Here is an 18,622-nt window from a genome sequence, read left to right as displayed (position 1 = left end):
TCGTTGTAAACTAGTGTAATCAACGACTTTTATTTTCTGTAGAGAACTTTGTATGGGTCAAATGGGGCCCTATCATTACAAATATTGACATACGACTTTTTCGGAAATAGAGACCATAGAGTTTTATTGTCGTTTAAAAACGGCCCGCCCCCGGGCATGTTTCCTTGATGATAGATCCGCATCTTGGTGTATTGCAATCCGGGGGAAAGAAATGTTACCAATACCTCTAGTCTGCCGGGACTATAAACTGGTGATGTCACTTCACTCCTCGGCAAGTCCTTGGTATGATTTGACATGGGGTCTAACCAGAGAACCATATAATCTTGACCGAAGGACTTTGTCCTGGCTGGTCAGTTGGTTGAGGTTCCTTCGAGATCCACGTAGTGGTTTAAACCCAAATTCAATATTTCGGGATAAGTTCGGTGCCGAGAACAACAAATACCCCACAGAGGAGTGACTGTGGGACTAAGCGTTGGAAATGAGTTGTTGTTAATTGTATATGATACGGAATGAAAGTGGGGTATCCGGGCCTCACCCACCCGTTTACTTAGAATAAGTGTGTCGTATGTTTTTCTCTCATGAGTGTGTCGGATGAATGAGAAGTGTGCTGGGTTGAATGATGATGGATGAAAAGTATCATATACTAATGATACAATTAAATTTTTCTTCCTTGTCCAAATATGTTCAGAGTAAACTCTGTTCATATTACAATTACACACAGTGTGTCACTGTGAATAAGAACAAAGTCTCGGTTAATTTGATGGATTCGTACTTCGATCTACCGGTTACGCCTCTAGGTGCTGTTGCCGACTCAACGGAGACCATCCCATCTGCGTGGTTGTAAACGGAATTGATGTTTTACATCTCGGAAGTTAAGCAACAGGGCAGCAATGTTCAGAGATTAGATAGCTCAAATACTTGAGTAAAGTGCGCGTATATTGGACGTAATTGCTCCCTGCGTGTAATAAACACAATGGGGAGGTGGTGAGCCGTTACAAAGCTCATCCAGCGGTTGAAAAAGACCACCGTGAGATAGGCCAACACGGCAGGTACTCACGTAAAGCACTTCGACATTAATGTCGTTTAAAAACGTGTTAATGAAAATAAAGCTCATGAAACAAATGAAAGTCGAAATACCTTCCCAATTATCGGATTTTGCGCATCATAATATCTGTGATCCGTTTCTGAACGTACTGAGCATCAGATGCTGCACAGTGATGCACTTCCGGACAGACCCATAATTAAGAGCTCTAAACCCCCATTTGGAAGACGGATAATCGAATTATCTATTATCTACGAACGGATTGACGGCCATGGCTTAATCAACACAGAAAATGATGCTGAGCCAATTGGTATAGGGGCAAATATGGACCAAACCCGATAAAATTTTGTGAATATATTTATATTTACATAATATTTTATTGTGCTGAATTTCATCGCGATACTTGCGCTAATTTGGGACATTCCAATAATTATCTGAAGGGGACTTTGTATGGGAGCTAGGGTCAAATGTGGCCCGATCTTTATGAAATTTGGCAGGGTCATCAAGACTTCTATAAAACTTAGTTGTGCTGTATTTTATCGATATATCTGTATATTTAACATAATTATGAACACAAAAGCCCTTTTGGGGGGGTTCTGTTCTATGGGGGCTAGGTGAAATAATGGACCGATTTTAACCATTTTCAATAGGCTTCGTCCTTGGGTCAAATAAAACGTGCGTGCCAAATTTCATCCAATTATCTTAAAAATTGCGACCTGTGCCTTGCGCACAAGGTTTACATGGACAGCCAGCCAGCCAGACGGACGGACGGACATAGCTTAATCGACTCAGAAAACGATTCTAAGCCGATTGGTATACTTTAAGGTGGGTCTAGCACAAATCCAATATACCCTCCCCAGTAAAGTGGTGTAGGGTATAATAAACTATAATAAACATTTTATTAGATCATGACTACGTTAACATGACCCTAGATTAAGGCTATTTTGCTCAAACACTGAAAATTAAATTCTAAACTTTTGTGACAAAAAACTATTTTTTTTTTGGCATCGATTACCATTGTATGTACAAATGAGCCTTTTTAATGTAATTCGATGAGAAAATAAAAATTTTTGAAATCTAACTTTAAATACGTAATAAAAATCGTTGTATACACATACTTTTCTAACTATTTATTACATTTCCTTTTCTAACACATAAAGTATAACGTAATTTAAACATTTCTCAGCCGATTAGTGATTGATTTCTTTTTATTAATCTTAAATATTGCACTTAACTTTAAAATGAATTCATTAACAGAAAATAAGAACATAAATCACTTCAATAAACAACTCTTCTTTATTCACAGCAATTTCATTAAGTTTAAATAAGAATACAACACGATAAAAAAAAGAGTAGAGCAGAAAAAAAAACGAACGCAAGTGATTTATGCAAATTTGATGTAAGGATAAGGGAGAAAGAAGAATCCTAATAAAACAATTTAAATAACTAAATAAAAAGCAAACATATGCAAATTTTTGTAGTGAAACATCAATGGATACAAAACAAAGGAAATAAAAAAAGAAAAATAACCAATATATAAACAGCAAATTGACCCCAATTGTTAAAAGTTTGAAAAAAAATAGAAAATTGACATACTAAAGACTACGTAAGAAGAAAAATAAAAAGGGTATAGCAATTGCATTACAGATGATTTATATTTTTGTACGAATAAAACGAACAAAATGTTTTTTTCTCTTACACTTTTTTTGTTTGTTTTTTTTTTTTTATTTTCAATTTAAATTTACTATCAATTTATACATGTTTAACTATAAACTATGAGCAAAATAAAAAACAAAATAGCAATTACTTAGAAAGGAAAGGAATGGAAAAAGTATTAAGACAAAGTCAAAGAATGCTCCTCTTAAACATTAAGAATGAAATCATAAAAATATATATATTTTTTTATAAAGTTATACATGATGACTGTATTCGTGTATGTATTTTAATTAAATTAAAAGTAATAAACATTTATTTTAATCATAAGAGAGAATTAACTAAATGAATATAAAAAAAATTAAAAGAAAAACTTACAAATAACATAAAAACAATAAAAAAAATAAAAAGAAAACAATATAAAAAAAAATCATAATTAAATTTAAAATTTATAAGTTTGAAAAGGAAATCGTTTTTTGGGTTGGTAAATATTGATGTGTTTTGTTAATATGTTCAATAGGATGCAGCCTGGCTCCGGTTAAACGGTAGGTTTGTTTAAACAAATAACAAAATACAATATATTTTTTTTAATAATAAAACATCTAATATATAATTCTACTTATCACAATGCATAGTTTTTAGCACATTTGCTAATGAGAAAGATAGAGCGAGGGAATATAGTTATAATGTTGTTATTTTTAGTCTTCAAGAGCAAAATTAGACAATTTTAAATGTTGCATATTATTGCGCGCCTCAAAGTATGCAGTGTCTGTAGGATTTTCTGGATTTGGCACAAATGGTGGTTCTTCCGTCTCTAAGTGTTCCCAGTCAATGCATTCAAAGAATGGCATTTGTTGTACCTCTTTAGCGGCAGGTCTTTCGGTTGGATCCATTGTAAGTAACAGTTCGACTGCTTCGACGGCATCTGGTGATAAAGCTTCATCCCCTTCTGGCCATTCAATATCTATGGTGAGAGTTATTTTATTTAATGTTTTGTTATTAGATTTTTAAATTTTAGATTAAACACTTCATATACTTACTTTTGTTAAGAATGTTGTCAAATACTTTTTGGGGCGTTTCATCATTAAATGGTGGTATACCCGTTAAAAATTCATAAAAACATACACCCAATGCCCACCAATCTACAGCAGGACCATGACCTTGTCTAAAGAATCAATCAGCGTAAAAATTAATTGAAAATTCTTTTTAAAAAATATTCCAAAAGTAAATGTAAAACTTACTTCAGCAATAACTCTGGAGCTAAATAATCTGGAGTTCCTAAAATACGTTCACTCGACTGACGACCTCCTCTTCTCACCGATTTAGGTGTACGGAACGGGGTATTAATATTTTTCGGTGTTTTTGGTGCCGAATTTGTATTTAAATTAATTGGTGACATGGTGGGATCATCATGAGCCATTTTCAAATATTGCACACCTGATGTTTTATCTGCTGCCTGTTCACGTTTCTTGGTCTCAATGGAGAGTGGTAAAGCAAAGCGTGTAGCCTTTAATTTGCCCAAAAGACCACCATCACGTCTGGGTAATTTTTGTGAGGAGACCGGTGTTGAAAAGACCACATTAGCTACATTTTCATTAATCAATTGTGGCATTTCATCATCGGAAAGAGAACGTACTTTCAAAACACCTCTAATGGGAGATTTTGCTTTGCGTTTTTTCGGCGTGCTCGAACCAATATCCAAAATATCAATTTCTTGTGTTAAACCTGTGCTACCAGAGCCATTATTATAACCATCTGCATCATAGATTGAATTATTTTCCGAACGATTTATTAAATTTATTTTACGTTTCATGCCTCTAAAAGAACTGGATGAAATGAAAAAAAATATTTATTATGACTTTTAATATATTTATAAAAGTTTGAATTAAACACCTTTGAAATTCTGGTCGTTTAAAATTCCTTGATATATTGCGAAATGGCGAATGCATACGTATTCCGCTTATTTCGTTTGTGTTGTTTATATTATAGCTGATAAATTGATTGATTGTTGTTTATAGTTGAAGTAGAATGTAGATTTGTTTGTAGGTTATTAAAGAAATAAAATTATGTTAAAAGTTTTGAAATTTGGTTTTAGTTATAAAGGGAGCAAGTTTTGAAAATGTGTACAAGCAATATTTAAAATCTTATACTTACTTAAATCTTTATTTTTCAATAAAAAATCACAGCTTATATTTATTTTTTTTTTAGTACATAATTCTCCAACCACTAAAATCTATTACTTATGCATTGTCTACTTCCAAATCATTTCTTTAATTTTATAGGTATAACAACATGAAAATTATTTAATGTTTTTTGTATTTTAATCAAACACTAAACTTTCATCTAAAAGTACGTTCACAAAGTGAAATTCACATCTCTTACATATTTGACAAAAAATATGTAACAACTGTTTTTTTTTTTTTTTTTTGTGAAATATACAGACAAGTTAAAATTTATGGTCAACAATCAAAATTAAAACTACAATCAACCAATTTTAACAAAACTTCAATTTCAACGACGATCGGCTAATTATACACCCATAAATACACTAGTCCCCCCTTCATAAAATGACATTAACGAGTATAACTGGCTTTACATAAACAATTTATATAATTATACATATGTATACAAAAGTGCAAGCAATTTCTACCAAATTTAAAGAGGATCGGTATATAATTAAACACTTCTATGGACTATTACAATTGAATATACATTACAAAGTGATAAAAGAAACAAAAATATATTCACACAATGAGAAAAAGACGCATAAATATACATATACAAGGATTCGATCTAGTAAAATTTAATTTAGTTCTGTTGGAAGTTCTTCGAACAACCCACTTCGCAGAACCGGAGCAAATGAGATCGTCCTATTAACTTCCTTAACACTAAAATAAAACACATTATTTTTAAATCCAAACCTTAACATCGCCTTATCAATGCTGATTTTAAAGAAACTTGCTAAAGCAGCAAACCACTCGATTCGCCTATTCTAAAACCTGACAAAACCCGCTACAATTGGAGAATCATACCGTCCGATTTCTATATTAACACCAGTTGCAAAAGTTTTAAAATGACTACTATGATCATTCCTGATACTCAGATTGCCAACCGACTTAATCAACAGCAGCGATCAACTACCAACCACCAACTATGTCAAACTATTTCTGTGGCATACAAGCGTTTATTAAGTTCACCACAAGATAAAAGATAAAAATTGAACTGAAGAAGTGTGAAAATTTACATCTCGGTTGAAAGTAGACATATTCCTACGGTTCAAAATCCGAAGCATTCTACATTAATTCTCGTAATGCAACTACATCAACCAGAAAGTGAAATTACGAAAAAAGTCGTAAAAGCACTTGCTGATAATTTTTTGAGTCGCTACCTTTTTAATTAAAATTAATTTTTTCAGTGACACACCGAATCACAATCGGATGTGTCAAGATAACAATTGTGAATCTCTAACATGAAGAAACCAGAAAATTTTCTGGTGACATATTATCAGCCATATCATCCCAACAATCAAATTCTAATGGAAGACCTTTCTGCGTTATATTGGAGACATCCACGACATCAACCCATCTGATTTCGACCGATTACCAATAATAAACGAAGAGAAGTCACTACAACGAAGGACGAAAACCATTATTGGCTACAGGTTAAGAGCCGGTTGTATCAGTGTTCTCATCTGCTACCAGGAACGAATAGTTACAAGCACTTTTAACCAACACCCACACAAAGTACTACAAACACCATGCAACTTTTTAACTGTACCAGAAGGTTCACAAACTATAAAAATTGCGTTATTTTTGTCTAGATAGTAGTATATTTAACATAATTAACCCAAAACCCTATTCGGATGCTTAGATTGTATAACCATTTTCGTCCTATGGGTCAAAAAAGCATAGATGCCAAACTTCAAATTGTATTTTCATTACAAGGTTTACAGACGTACGGACATACCTTAATCAGGTGGGTATTATTACTAATATTTTTATGCATAAAGAGGTGTGAGTTATAAATAATTAATGTTGGATAACTTTTCAAGAAAGAACTTTCAACAACTAGTAAAATAAATATGTACTAAAAAGACATGTCAACACAGAACAAACATTTTAAATTCCTATTCCTAGTGAATATGTTATCAGTATTATAAACTTATTTTGAAAACTAATTAAATTGTGATAGTTTAAGTCTTATATCGCTGTACTAACGATTCAAGTTACGCATCTAAAAGCTGTGATACACGGTTGTCAGATCTTACAACGTTGTCCGTAAAATGTGCAGAAAATGTCTAACAATCGTGTGAACTTCCAATTTTTCTTTTGCAACGTTCTCGGTTGACATTGTTGTTAGACATTTTACTACCAACGTTATAAGATCTAACAACCGTGTATACATAGCTTAATCTATGTCAAAATTACCGCAAATTATTTACCGAAAATGACCGTTTATAGCAGCTTTCTAAATGTAAACAAGTAAGAGTGTTATATTCGGCTATGCCGAATCTTGTATACCCACCATCAAACCTCGTTTGACTCGAATGAAACTTACTTATGTCTAATTTCATCTATATATTCGTATTTTTAGGCCAGTTATAAGCGTTAAAGTAATTTTCTGAAGGGGACATTATATGGTGGGGTAGGGTCAATTATGGGTCGATCCTCATAAAATTTGGTAGACAGAATTTGGTTCGTATAAAATTTATTTGTGTCGAATTTCATCGCTACACTCGTATTTTTAAGTCATTAATGAGCGTTGCAGTCATTTTCTGAAGGGGACCTTATATGGGGGGTAGGGTCAATCATGGACCGATCAACATAAAATTTTTTAGATAGATTTTGACTCGTATGAAAATTACTTATGTCGAATTTCATCTATATATTAGAATTTTTAAGCCAGTAATGAGCGTTAAAGTCATTTTCTGAAGGGGACCTTATATGGGGGGTAGGGTCAATTATGGACCGATCCTCATAAAATTTTGCACAGTGATTTTGGATCACAAGAAACTTACCTATGTCGAATTTCATCGCTATATTCGTATTTTTAAACAAGTTATGGCTGTTAAAGCTGCTTTTCTAGGGGCCACTTGTATGGGGGCTATCCGAAAACGTGGACCGATATTGCCCATTTTCAATACCAAACAAACCTTACCTATAAGAAATATTTATGTGAAATTTCAAGCCTCTAGCTCTTTCCATTCGGACTCTATCGTGCTTTCAACAGACAGACAGACAGACAGACAGACGGACGGACGGACGGACAGACGGACAGACGGACAGACATGGCTAGATCGTCTTAGAATTTAATGAGGACCCAGAATATATATACTTTTGTGGGTCTCTGACCAATATTTCGATGTGTTACAAACGGAATGACAAAATCAATATACCCCCCATCTTTTTTGATGGTGGGTATAAAAATATGCTATTCATACACTTTCAAAATAAATTTTAAACTATTGATTAGATACATATATTTTCTATACTTTTAGCAATATATATTGTTCTACATTATGATGTTGAGTTTTAGCAACTATGTAGACCTGCTGTGTTTGCAAAGGTTGTTTACTATTGATCTATTTACAGTTGAAATTAAAATATATTTCAATTTAAAAACCATTTTCAAAGACATTTATACAAAGTAGAATACAAAGAGGCATAATTTACAAATAATAAAAAGAAATCAATCACTACGCTAATATGGCACACAAGTCAAATAGTTGGATATTTGATAGAAACATGCATAAAACTATAAAAGCAATATTAAATAACAAAAATAAACTTACCTTTTTGAATAATCCGAACAACTGTAATCGTCTCTAGAATTGCACAAATTTTCGACTTTATCAATAGAAGACGAAGTGGTTTCACTATTTATATTTGAATTTGAACAATCACTTTTGCGACTTGAAACACCAGAGTCCTCTTGTCCTTTGGAAGAACGTATACGCTAAATACAAAAAAAAAACAAAAAAAGTCGAAAAAAATAAAATTATAACTAATTTATACATAAAATATGTACATAATAGTTAAATATTAAATTAATTAGGCAATTGATTATAGAACATAAAATGAAAGAGATCACATTATAAGACACCCATATATTAGTATAAACAAACATGATTATGTACATGTATGAGACATTTATGATGGTTAAACACAATAAACAAGGACAAGATAAAACATGTTGAAAATGAAATGGGAAATACTTAAGAACAAGAAAACAAATATGAATAAGAAAAACACACACCTCATCAATGGAACGACGACGCATCATAGAAAATTCAAACGAAGTATCGTCAGCATTTTCCACTTTAACTAAATTCTTATTACAGATGTTTTCTTTATCATAACCCTTAGTATTACTATCATATTTGCAACCCTTTTCAAAACGGAAAATATGTTGAGTGTTAAAGAAATGCAATGAAATTTATTATTGTAGAAGAAAATTAAGACTTACATTACAAAAACTTTTAGCATCAATGGCTAAATTATTATTTTCAGCGAACTCAACACGTCGCTGGGTTAAAATTTTATTATTATTATTGCATAAAGCTGGATCTAAAGGTGGTGATAGTTTACTTACATCCACAGAGGCACAAGTATGATATGATGATGAACTATCCATTAACTGTAAAGAAAATTCGGAAAATTTAATTAGGGAAATTTAAGAAATATATTGTAGTTTGAAAATATTTACATTATTGTTGTTGTTATTACACGTATGAGCTATTGAAACATTTATTTCTTCAGCTGAAAAGAAAGGGGAAACTCCAGATATTTTACTATCATCTGTTTTCTCTGCATCGTTTAGAGAAGTGTCGGCTTCACTATCGGAAGATTCCATTATGTCTGCGAAAAAGAAAGCAAACAGATGTTTAAATTTGTTATATAGATTAATAAATGATTTGAACTTACTATGTTTGTTAATGGCATTTATAAAATTCGAAGTTCCCGTTCCACATTCTAATTTTCTCTCCGAACCAAATGATAAATGTGAAGTTAAAGACAGTAATTGACCAGGTGTTCGGGCATTTAGATTAGGAGAGCAATTTATGAGATCAGATATTTCCAAGTCTTTACAATTAAAAAGAGAAAATAGTATTTAAAATATTAATACTTTTAAAAACGCATTTTAAAAATCGAATATAATTACATATACAACTAGAACTAGGCAAACTCACCTCTTTCGCCTCTTCTCATTTCGATTTTACTCAAACCGAAATCGGTCAATTTGACATGACCCGTTGCCGATATCAACATGTTATCAGGTTTAATATCACGATGAATAATACCATGTTCGTGTAAATATTGCAATGCCAACGCCACTTCAGCAACATAAAAACGTGCTGCTGCTTCATCAAAATAACCATACATGGCTAATAGGGATTTTAAATCACCACCCACCATATATTCCATAACTAAATATACATACGATACTGATTGCAGAGAATAGAAGAGACTAACACAGAAGGGACTTCTAGATAGAGCCAATGCATTACGTTCTGTTATCACTTGCGAGACCATATTTTTATTGATCATCTCAGATTTACGCATCACTTTGATGGCGAATAATTTATTGGGATCATTATTTTTATAGCCCAAAAACACCTTACCAAATGCACCACGACTAATGGGTTTAATAATTACAAAATCTTTTATAGTTGGAAGCTGTAAAGAAATAATAAAAAATTGGGTAAATATTACAATTTGTTTGTAACTGACAGAAAACTATTCCAAGTACTAATACTTTGATTGTTGATAGGTATCGCCTATAGTTCTATTTTATATCGTGGATCTGATCTGCAGAGGATATACTTACTTGGATTACTTGTAGCATCAAACGAATTTCTGAATTCTTCTATTCTAAAATGTTGAAAGTTCGTCCGTCCCTTTGTCTGTTCAAGGTGTGCTAAGGTCTAGAAGATAATCACTTCAGGAATAGATTCATATGTCAATCAAAATCTTTTGGTATTTAAAAACTAATAAAATCGACCAAACAGGAAAATGAAACAAATTGTTTGTCCGCCTCTAAAACCAAGCAGTTCTGCTAAAGACGTTATCCGAAAAGTCTTTCTTAACAAGTAGTTGCAATGGAACATAGAATAGATCATGTAAATCAACATTGAAGGACATTTGTAGAGTTTCCTATCAATTTTCGTATTTTATATCGAACTAATGAAAAAATAAGTAATTCTGTTTATGTTGAGATCTTAATTGTAAAACAGAGTTAATGTTCTCCTCTCACTATTAAATTTATAAGAGAGTCCTGTATGGGTTATGATGATTAACTTTTTCATAATTTGGGGAAAAATAAGGGACCTATAGTCAAATGTATATAGAAAAGTGATTTTGAAGGCGTTCCTTAAGATCCTTTGCGAACTATACTTTGATTAAATTATAAACATGGATGATTTGTTAATTATAAGTTGGTTTAGGGATCTGGGTTAGGTAAGGAAGAGTTATACACTTTAAGGCGCAACTCCACTCGCAGACCGTTAGCGTCCATTATGTTTCCCAACCATAATAAGATAGAAGAATAACTCCAATAAGTCCTTTGGTTGCTTTTGCATACAGCATGCCGTTAAACTCTCACGGCAGAGGTAGTACCACTCCCGGTGGTATCCCTCTAACATATCTTCTAACACAGTGATCCGCTAGGCTTGAGTTAATATTTTCACCGGTAAGTCTTAGTCACTTATTGTTTCAATATTATGTTATTCAACGTTCCCTCAATATCTGAGGGATCTAGTTTCATACTTTTGTTTATAAATTCACCAAACCATTACTATTATAAACATACTCACATTACTCACATTACTGAAATAAAAACATACGCACATACAATTCTGCAATAATGTAGACAGAATGAAAATTTGAAAATTTTGTTTTCAATCCCAAACTTGGAAAATTAACACGCATTAACTTTGTTTTATATTTTGCTTTTAATTTATTCGACCGCCTTTCATACTATTTTCATTTATTGGCAACTCTAGAAAAACGGTTTTTTCTTTTTACAAAACAACAACATTAGCCGACTAAATACGCGTGTTTGTGTGAATGTGTATACAACAAAATGGGATTGTAAACAAAAACAACAACATAATCTTGCATTAACATGAATATCACATGAAAAATAACAGGACTTTTTATCAAGGAATATCAAAAACTACATAAATGCTCATGAATTTCATCATTTATCCAAATATTAGCAAGCACTATCATCTCCATACTTACTTTGGTACATGTTGAAGTATTTTCTGGTTTTGTTGTCAAAATATTTATTTTATCCAACAAACGTTCGCCATCAATTAATATCGATGATTTCTTGGGTGTTTTATATTCAATCGGTTGATTATTATGCAACACATCAGAATCATCCTTGTCCATAGCATCAGTAGTCGTATTATTGCCCACTTTACTGCAATAACTCTCCTCCAGCAATAGTGTCTCACGTTCCTCCATTATTTTAAAACGAAAATAAAACCCGCGACTTTTTTTAGTTCAAGAAAAATAAACACACACGCACGCACAAGTTGTATTTCGTTAACAATTGTTTTTTTATTCGCGTAAATCCTAAGAATTTTGTTTTTTCATATTTATTTCTATAAATTTTTCAATATTTTTCAAAAATTTTTTGTATTTGAAGCGATATATTAATTTTTTATAACTATTCTGGCAATTAATAAGAAAGTATTGTTGAAAATGCAATTTTCACGGCAGACGTTGGAAAATAAATTTAAGTTGCTACAGGGTTGTATTCAGAGCCCTGCGCCGACAAATATTAACGGCGGCGGCAACTAACACTAAATATGTCGGCGGCGGCTTAAAATCGACTGTAAGTCGGCTAAGTTTTCAACTACGTTTAGTTTTTAATTTTTCTACGATTTTAAATAAAAACGGAATCCGAGAGATCAGAAAGTGGGAATTTGGAAGCAAATATATTGTTTGTAACAACAAAACAGAGCAAGCTCAAAAGTTGTGTGAGTAATTATGCAGGGATGAATAAAAAATTCGAAAAAATTAAAAACAAATCCTTTCTCCAAGTTTTACTAGGATCTACCGATATTTAACCCTATCCTCCATATAAAAAAAATTGCAGAAAATCAGTTTCTAAAAGAATTTGCATTAAGAAAATGATCAATAACGTAAAAACAAAGATTTTTTATTTGTTTAATTACTAGCTATACCCAGTGTGCTGTGCTACCCTAAAAGCAATATAAATAAGAGACCCACTTAACGATTTTGATGATTCTAACTACATTGGTTTTCCAGATATACAATTTGTTACATATGGGAGATTTCACGCAAATTATTGCAATTTCGCCAATTGTTCCGAACGTTAATTAAGATTTTAATTTAATCTATGAAAAATTTTAATAATCTAATAGCTTCCCAGATATACAAAATTTTGTATTAAATTCATAATTGTATTGTGAATTTGTATCAAATTCATTCAAGCCCCCCATTGAAAGTCCGCCCGTTATTCTCTAAATGTTGTTCAGTAAAATTTGAAGATTCTAGCTCTAATAGTTTCTCAGATATACGAATTTTTCTATTTAATTCAAGCCCCCCAGATGAAAGTCCTCCCTTTTTTCTCAAAAATGTTCAGATGAATATTAAAGTTCTTCGTGCAAAATTTTAAGAATTTAGTTCTATTAGTTTCCCAGATAAACGAATTTTTGTATTTAATTCATATGGGAGGTTCCGCTCCCCCCATTGGTAGTCCTCCAATTTATTACCCAAAATGTTTACATGGATGTTAAAGTTCTTCCAGAACAACATCATTTAAAGGGATCACAAAGAGATTGGAAAATATTCCAAAAGTTTCACTTTAAAAACATTATTAGAGTGTATGAAAACTCGCAACTCTAAAGGCAGACTATTCCTAAGTAAGAAGTAAGAGTTATATTCGGTAAATCATATGTCGTAAAAAAGCAAATTTTGGAAGTGGTCATATATATATATATATGGACTTTGATCATTAGATTAATAAGAACGTCATCGTGATTTTCGGATTAGGGGCTTAAATGTGGAATTGGATCAATTATGGACAAAGTTCTCTATAATTTAAAGTATTGTTTTTAATTCTACCATAATTCTATCATAATGATAACTTTTGGAATGATGTATTAGCTATAAACTGATTTTCTGTAAGAGGGTTATATTGGCGGACCGATCCTCATAATTTTATTTTTCATAAATGTTGGTTTCGGTTCCTAAAAATATTTCTTTCGTAGACATCGAAATTTGAATGCCATTTATGTGCGTTTAAGTCATTTTCTGAAGAAGATTTCATATACATACATATTTACATTACATATTTTCGTTCCAACAAAAATTGTTTTATTATGGTATTGATAAGTACATAGAAAACGTTAAAATCAATTATTGAAGGGGGCAGGGTCAATTATGGCCTATAGAGATTTCGATTGATATCGAGAGCTTTTTGCAAAATGGATGTAAGCGAGATACATTTTCGTTCAATTACGATACTGCGTGTTTAATATTATGTTTATATATTCAATATTTTAGAAAATTCAAAAAGTACCAGTTAAAGAACGAAAAATTACCAGAAATACTCCATTTTAAATTTTCATTCACTCAAGTCTCTGATTCTAGTTTTGTGTTTTTAGGTTCATTATAATAGAAAATTCAAATAGAACCAGTTGAAGAACGAAAGGGTTCCAAAAAGTCCCGTGCCCTACAGGTTTAATTTTATGTCTATAGGTTCAATATTATAGAAAATTCAAAAAAATATCTTTTGAAGAACGAAAAAGTACCAAAAAGTCCCCTTTTATATGTTATCACATAATCCGGGCTGTACATTCCTAATTTCATGTTTCTAGGTTCAATATTATAAAAAATTCAAAAAGTACCAGTCGAAGAACGAAAAAGTACCAAAAAGTCCCCTTTTATATGTTATCACTTAATCCGGGCTGTACATTCTTAATTTCATGTTTCTAGGTTCAATATTATAAAAAATTCAAAAAGTACCAGTCGAAGAACGAAAAAGTACTAAAAAGTCCCTTTTTATAGATTATAATTTACTCCGGGTTCTACATATTTATTTTTATGTTTCTAGGTTTAATTTTATGGAAAACTCAAAAAGTACCAGTCGAAGTACGATAAAGTTCCCATTTTATAGATTCTCATTTACTCCAGGCTCTAAGTGCTTAATTTCATGTTTCGAGGTTCAAATTTTGTAGCAAGCTCAAAAAGTACCAGTCAAAGAACGAAAAAGTACCAAAAAGTGCCATTTTATAGATTCACATTTACTCCAGGCTCTACGTGCATAATTTCATGTTTCTATGTTCAATTTAATAGAAAACTCAAAAAGTACCTTTTGAAGAACGAAAAAGTACCAAAAAGTCCACTTTTATAGATTCTCAAGTGCTTAATTACATGTTTCTAAGTTCTAAGTCAAAAAAGTACCAGTTGCAACATCGTATTGGGAGCCCGTTATTATGTAAACCAAAAACAATTTTTTATAAAAAAGTACCAAAAATAGGTAAAATTTTCACCTCTTAAACGTCCGAATATTCTCTACAAAGCTATAATACATACAAATAAATATATCCCCCATATATGTATGTATGTGTGTATAATAAAAAATCTTTGGCATTTTTTTAATTTAAATGCATACTTGCAAAAATTTGCAATTTTTTTTTATTACTATTTACAGAAAAACTGTAAATAAATTAAATAATGTACAAAAAATTATGGCTTCGTATTATAATATTCGGTAATATCAATAGTATGTGGTCCACCATAATAATCCAAAACAAAAATATTTGTAATATTCAGTTCACATAAGTAAAATGAGTGCGCTGGAATAATTTTAAATATTAAAATTAATAAATTATGAAAAAATTAAAATTTATAAATGAATCTTACCCTTCAACCAATTCTTAGCAGCAGGATGTCTTTCAACAAAAGCTATTAAAGCACCATCATAATCATTGCCTTTTTTATCCATCTACAAAAGTATAAAAGTAATAAATAATATAAAAGTTAATAAAATTATAATTGAACGTTCAATTACCTCAATAACTTGTCCACTTATAATAGCGCGAGCACATGTAGGTTCCATGGGATCAATAGGTGCTCTATTATCATACCACTCCCTCTTGCTACAATGCAATAATTGCTCATCAGTAAACAAGAATGTAGCCTTATTGTTATGCTGCCAATCGGGACCAGTAAAATCTAGATCAGTCAAAAGAAACCGTATGCGTCCAGTCGATTGCCCGGAAGCATCATTATCGTTTATAGATATTATATTAACCATTGGATAATCTTTAACAGCACTATTTGTTGATATTGTTCCAACAGAAGCCCAGTTCGCTTGATGCACCAATTGTCGAGCAATTTTGACATGATTTAAAGCGGGTTCCGATAATGTTGCATTGCGTCGTAGTTGTCTTTTATATTCTCTTATTATGAGTGCATCTTGATAAGCTGAATAACAAGTAGCAAATTCAAGATATACTCCAACGAGCAAAAGAAAAATCGTAATTGTTTTTCCCAGCATAATGGAATTGGTTAACTAGTGTTTGATACAGTTGGATCTGTATCAAGCTGTAAGAGAATTAAATGATTAAATTTAGCTACTTTAAAAAAGCTTTAAATTATTCACTTAAATAGAATTCTGGAAATATTTATCATAAACATAACATTTAAATTTGGTTTAAATTTTGGTTTAAAGTTATAGAATTTTCACATAACATCACTATTCGAATTAGTGCGGCTTATCACATTTCCTTTTATGCTTATAATTTCAGGTAGTTTTTTCCAAAATCTGTAATTTTTCCTAACGTATGTTAATGGTTACGGAGACAGAACATCTGTATGTGTAGTACACAGGTAATTTAAGTAAAATAGGATTTATTATTTTTGAGCGTTTCTTTAAATAGCACAATCTTAACATTTTATTAAGGGGAAAACATTCGCCAAATGACATCGCGGTGTACATTATATATACGTTTTTGAAATCTGTTAAGTTGGCTTTACACTTTCAAAAGTTGGCTAAGATCGGAAGTAAATCTGAATATAGATTTTAGACAACATGTAGTATTGCATATGTAAATTCTAAGTCTACTTTTGACACGTCCGCATATCTGTTAATACAACAAGATAGAGCAGAGAAAATGAACTGAGCCTATAAATGAACATTTGACTTTAAATAGGGGCTATAGTCAAATATGGCCCTATCCTCAGCAAATTAGAAGGAGGTATTTATGTTTGTATAAAAGTTATTTATTCTGAACTTCATCCAGATATTAATGTTTATAACAATAAAGGATGTTGAAGCCAATTTCTGAGAGGAACTTTGTATGGGGGATAGGGTCCAATGAGGTTCGATAATTACAAAAATTTTTTAACCTTATATGAAACTAAGTTATGCCGTAGATATACTTAAGCATTTATCATAATTATGAGCAGCATTATGAGATATCGCTAAATCGGTTCAGAAAATGACTTTAAGATGAGTATTATTTATTATGCTCATTGTAGAACCAATATTTATATACGTAACATACATACATTCAAAATTTTATTGTTGATTATAATGTATTGCATCAACACAAATGTCCACACAAAAGATTGGACTCCTCCGACCAAAATTAGCGATTTCATTGACAAAAAACAAAAGGCCCTATCTACAAAAACATTTAAATATTAAAGGTAAAAGGTACAATTTATCCATTTTTATATATAAGCCATTGTCAACTATCATAACAACTGATATGTTTCATTATTAAACAATTTGTTTATTTACTACAAATAAATCGCGTTGATAGCAACAAACTTTTCAATTTCAATAGTTTTTTGCTTCTCCTGTAAAATTTTAAAAATTTTAGATAGGCCCGTTTGCATTTTAGGTGACGATATGTACATACATACATAAGCACAAACCCATAATACTCTTCCCCTATAGTGGTGTAGGCTATAAAAATAAATCAACATTTGTTATAGAAATTTAGATTAATTCTATCCATTAGCGATAAGAAATGTTAGGTGTACACGATTTCTAAGAAATTACAACGGTCTTATATTCGATAATATACCGTTAAAAACTGTTATAAATGTACCAAACACATTTTTTTTCGTAAAGGAAAATCCCGTTAAACTCGGACATCATTTTGTTCAAATTTGTATGTACTAATTACAATAAAAAAATGTTCTTCCATTTTATTTTTGATCCACTGTAGGAATACTAATGTTTTTATTTATACACACGATCGTTTGTTTTTATCTGTTGATACCTATTTATTATCAGCTGTTGCCATTATCTTATACGTGCGCTTTGGAACATAATGCTTTTAATAATGAATAATAAGGTTTTTTTGCGTATTTCAGAATATAGCAATGGAATATTCTTCAAAGAAATACAAATCTAACCAAATACTAAATTTACACCATTTTTTAAACAAAAGTTACAAAGATATAAGTTTGACTTTCATACGATTATTAACCTTTATTAAATTCTACTTACTTATAATATGGAATGCTTTACAAACAAAAAATATTAAAAATAATTTATTTATTATTATTATTAATTATTTTTTAAACCGTTTAGTTAAATTGTCGTTTTGTGACTGAATGTCTGGTTGTTGTTGTTTTTATAAAACAAGGAAAATTTTCTTCGGCGAAATGCTCTTTGTTCGCACATTTTGTTTAACAACAAAAAATTGTGTGAATAATATATGCGCTTAAACACAAAACAACAAATAATAAATAAAACAAAAAATTGAGTAAAAAGGCAAAAGCAAAAAAAAAAAAAAAAATTAGTTAATAACGACTTTCTTGCACAGTCTGTTAACTAAACCCCATATTAAATATCTCGGAAGGAAATTTATTTTCAAAATTTGTATGAAAATTACGCAATTTTTAAATAGGTAATTTTTATAAAAGTGTT

General features: G+C 31.1%; 2 protein-coding genes across 3 annotated transcripts; both read right to left on the bottom strand.

The window, feature by feature from the left end:
- Positions 1 to 2,740: 2,740 nt before the first annotated feature.
- LOC119600975 (serine/threonine-protein kinase greatwall) lies at positions 2,741 to 12,442 on the bottom strand. 2 transcript variants are annotated; one of them, XM_037951580.1, is made up of 11 exons: positions 11,938 to 12,441; positions 9,885 to 10,371; positions 9,619 to 9,777; positions 9,401 to 9,552; positions 9,161 to 9,331; positions 8,951 to 9,082; positions 8,487 to 8,650; positions 4,589 to 4,684; positions 3,937 to 4,521; positions 3,736 to 3,860; positions 2,741 to 3,659 (listed from the first exon to the last, which is right to left on the bottom strand). In XM_037951580.1, exons 1-11 carry the CDS (start codon positions 12,163 to 12,165, stop codon positions 3,394 to 3,396), a joined length of 2,565 nt encoding a protein of 854 aa, XP_037807508.1. In that variant the 5' UTR covers positions 12,166 to 12,441; the 3' UTR covers positions 2,741 to 3,393. The 2 variants fall into 2 exon arrangements, with proteins under 2 accessions (XP_037807508.1, XP_037807509.1); XM_037951581.1 differs by lacking the exon at positions 8,951 to 9,082 and having other exon boundaries at positions 2,825 to 3,659; positions 11,938 to 12,442.
- Positions 12,443 to 15,324: 2,882 nt separating this feature from the next.
- LOC119600979 (protein CREG1) lies at positions 15,325 to 18,354 on the bottom strand. Its single transcript, XM_037951585.1, has 4 exons — positions 18,200 to 18,354; positions 15,746 to 16,281; positions 15,598 to 15,679; positions 15,325 to 15,530 (listed from the first exon to the last, which is right to left on the bottom strand). The coding sequence occupies exons 2-4, from the start codon at positions 16,232 to 16,234 to the stop codon at positions 15,421 to 15,423; spliced, it is 681 nt and encodes a 226-aa protein (XP_037807513.1). The 5' UTR covers positions 16,235 to 16,281; positions 18,200 to 18,354; the 3' UTR covers positions 15,325 to 15,420.
- Between the last annotated feature and the right edge of the window lie 268 nt (positions 18,355 to 18,622).

This window comes from Lucilia sericata, unplaced genomic scaffold (genome assembly GCF_015586225.1).
Source record: "Lucilia sericata isolate MDLA Ls3-8-SP2 unplaced genomic scaffold, ASM1558622v1 Contig000132F_arrow, whole genome shotgun sequence".
NCBI classification, from domain to species: domain Eukaryota; kingdom Metazoa; phylum Arthropoda; class Insecta; order Diptera; family Calliphoridae; genus Lucilia; species Lucilia sericata.
Note: the sequence above shows the minus strand (reverse complement) of the source record. Positions and strands in the feature narration are given on the sequence as shown.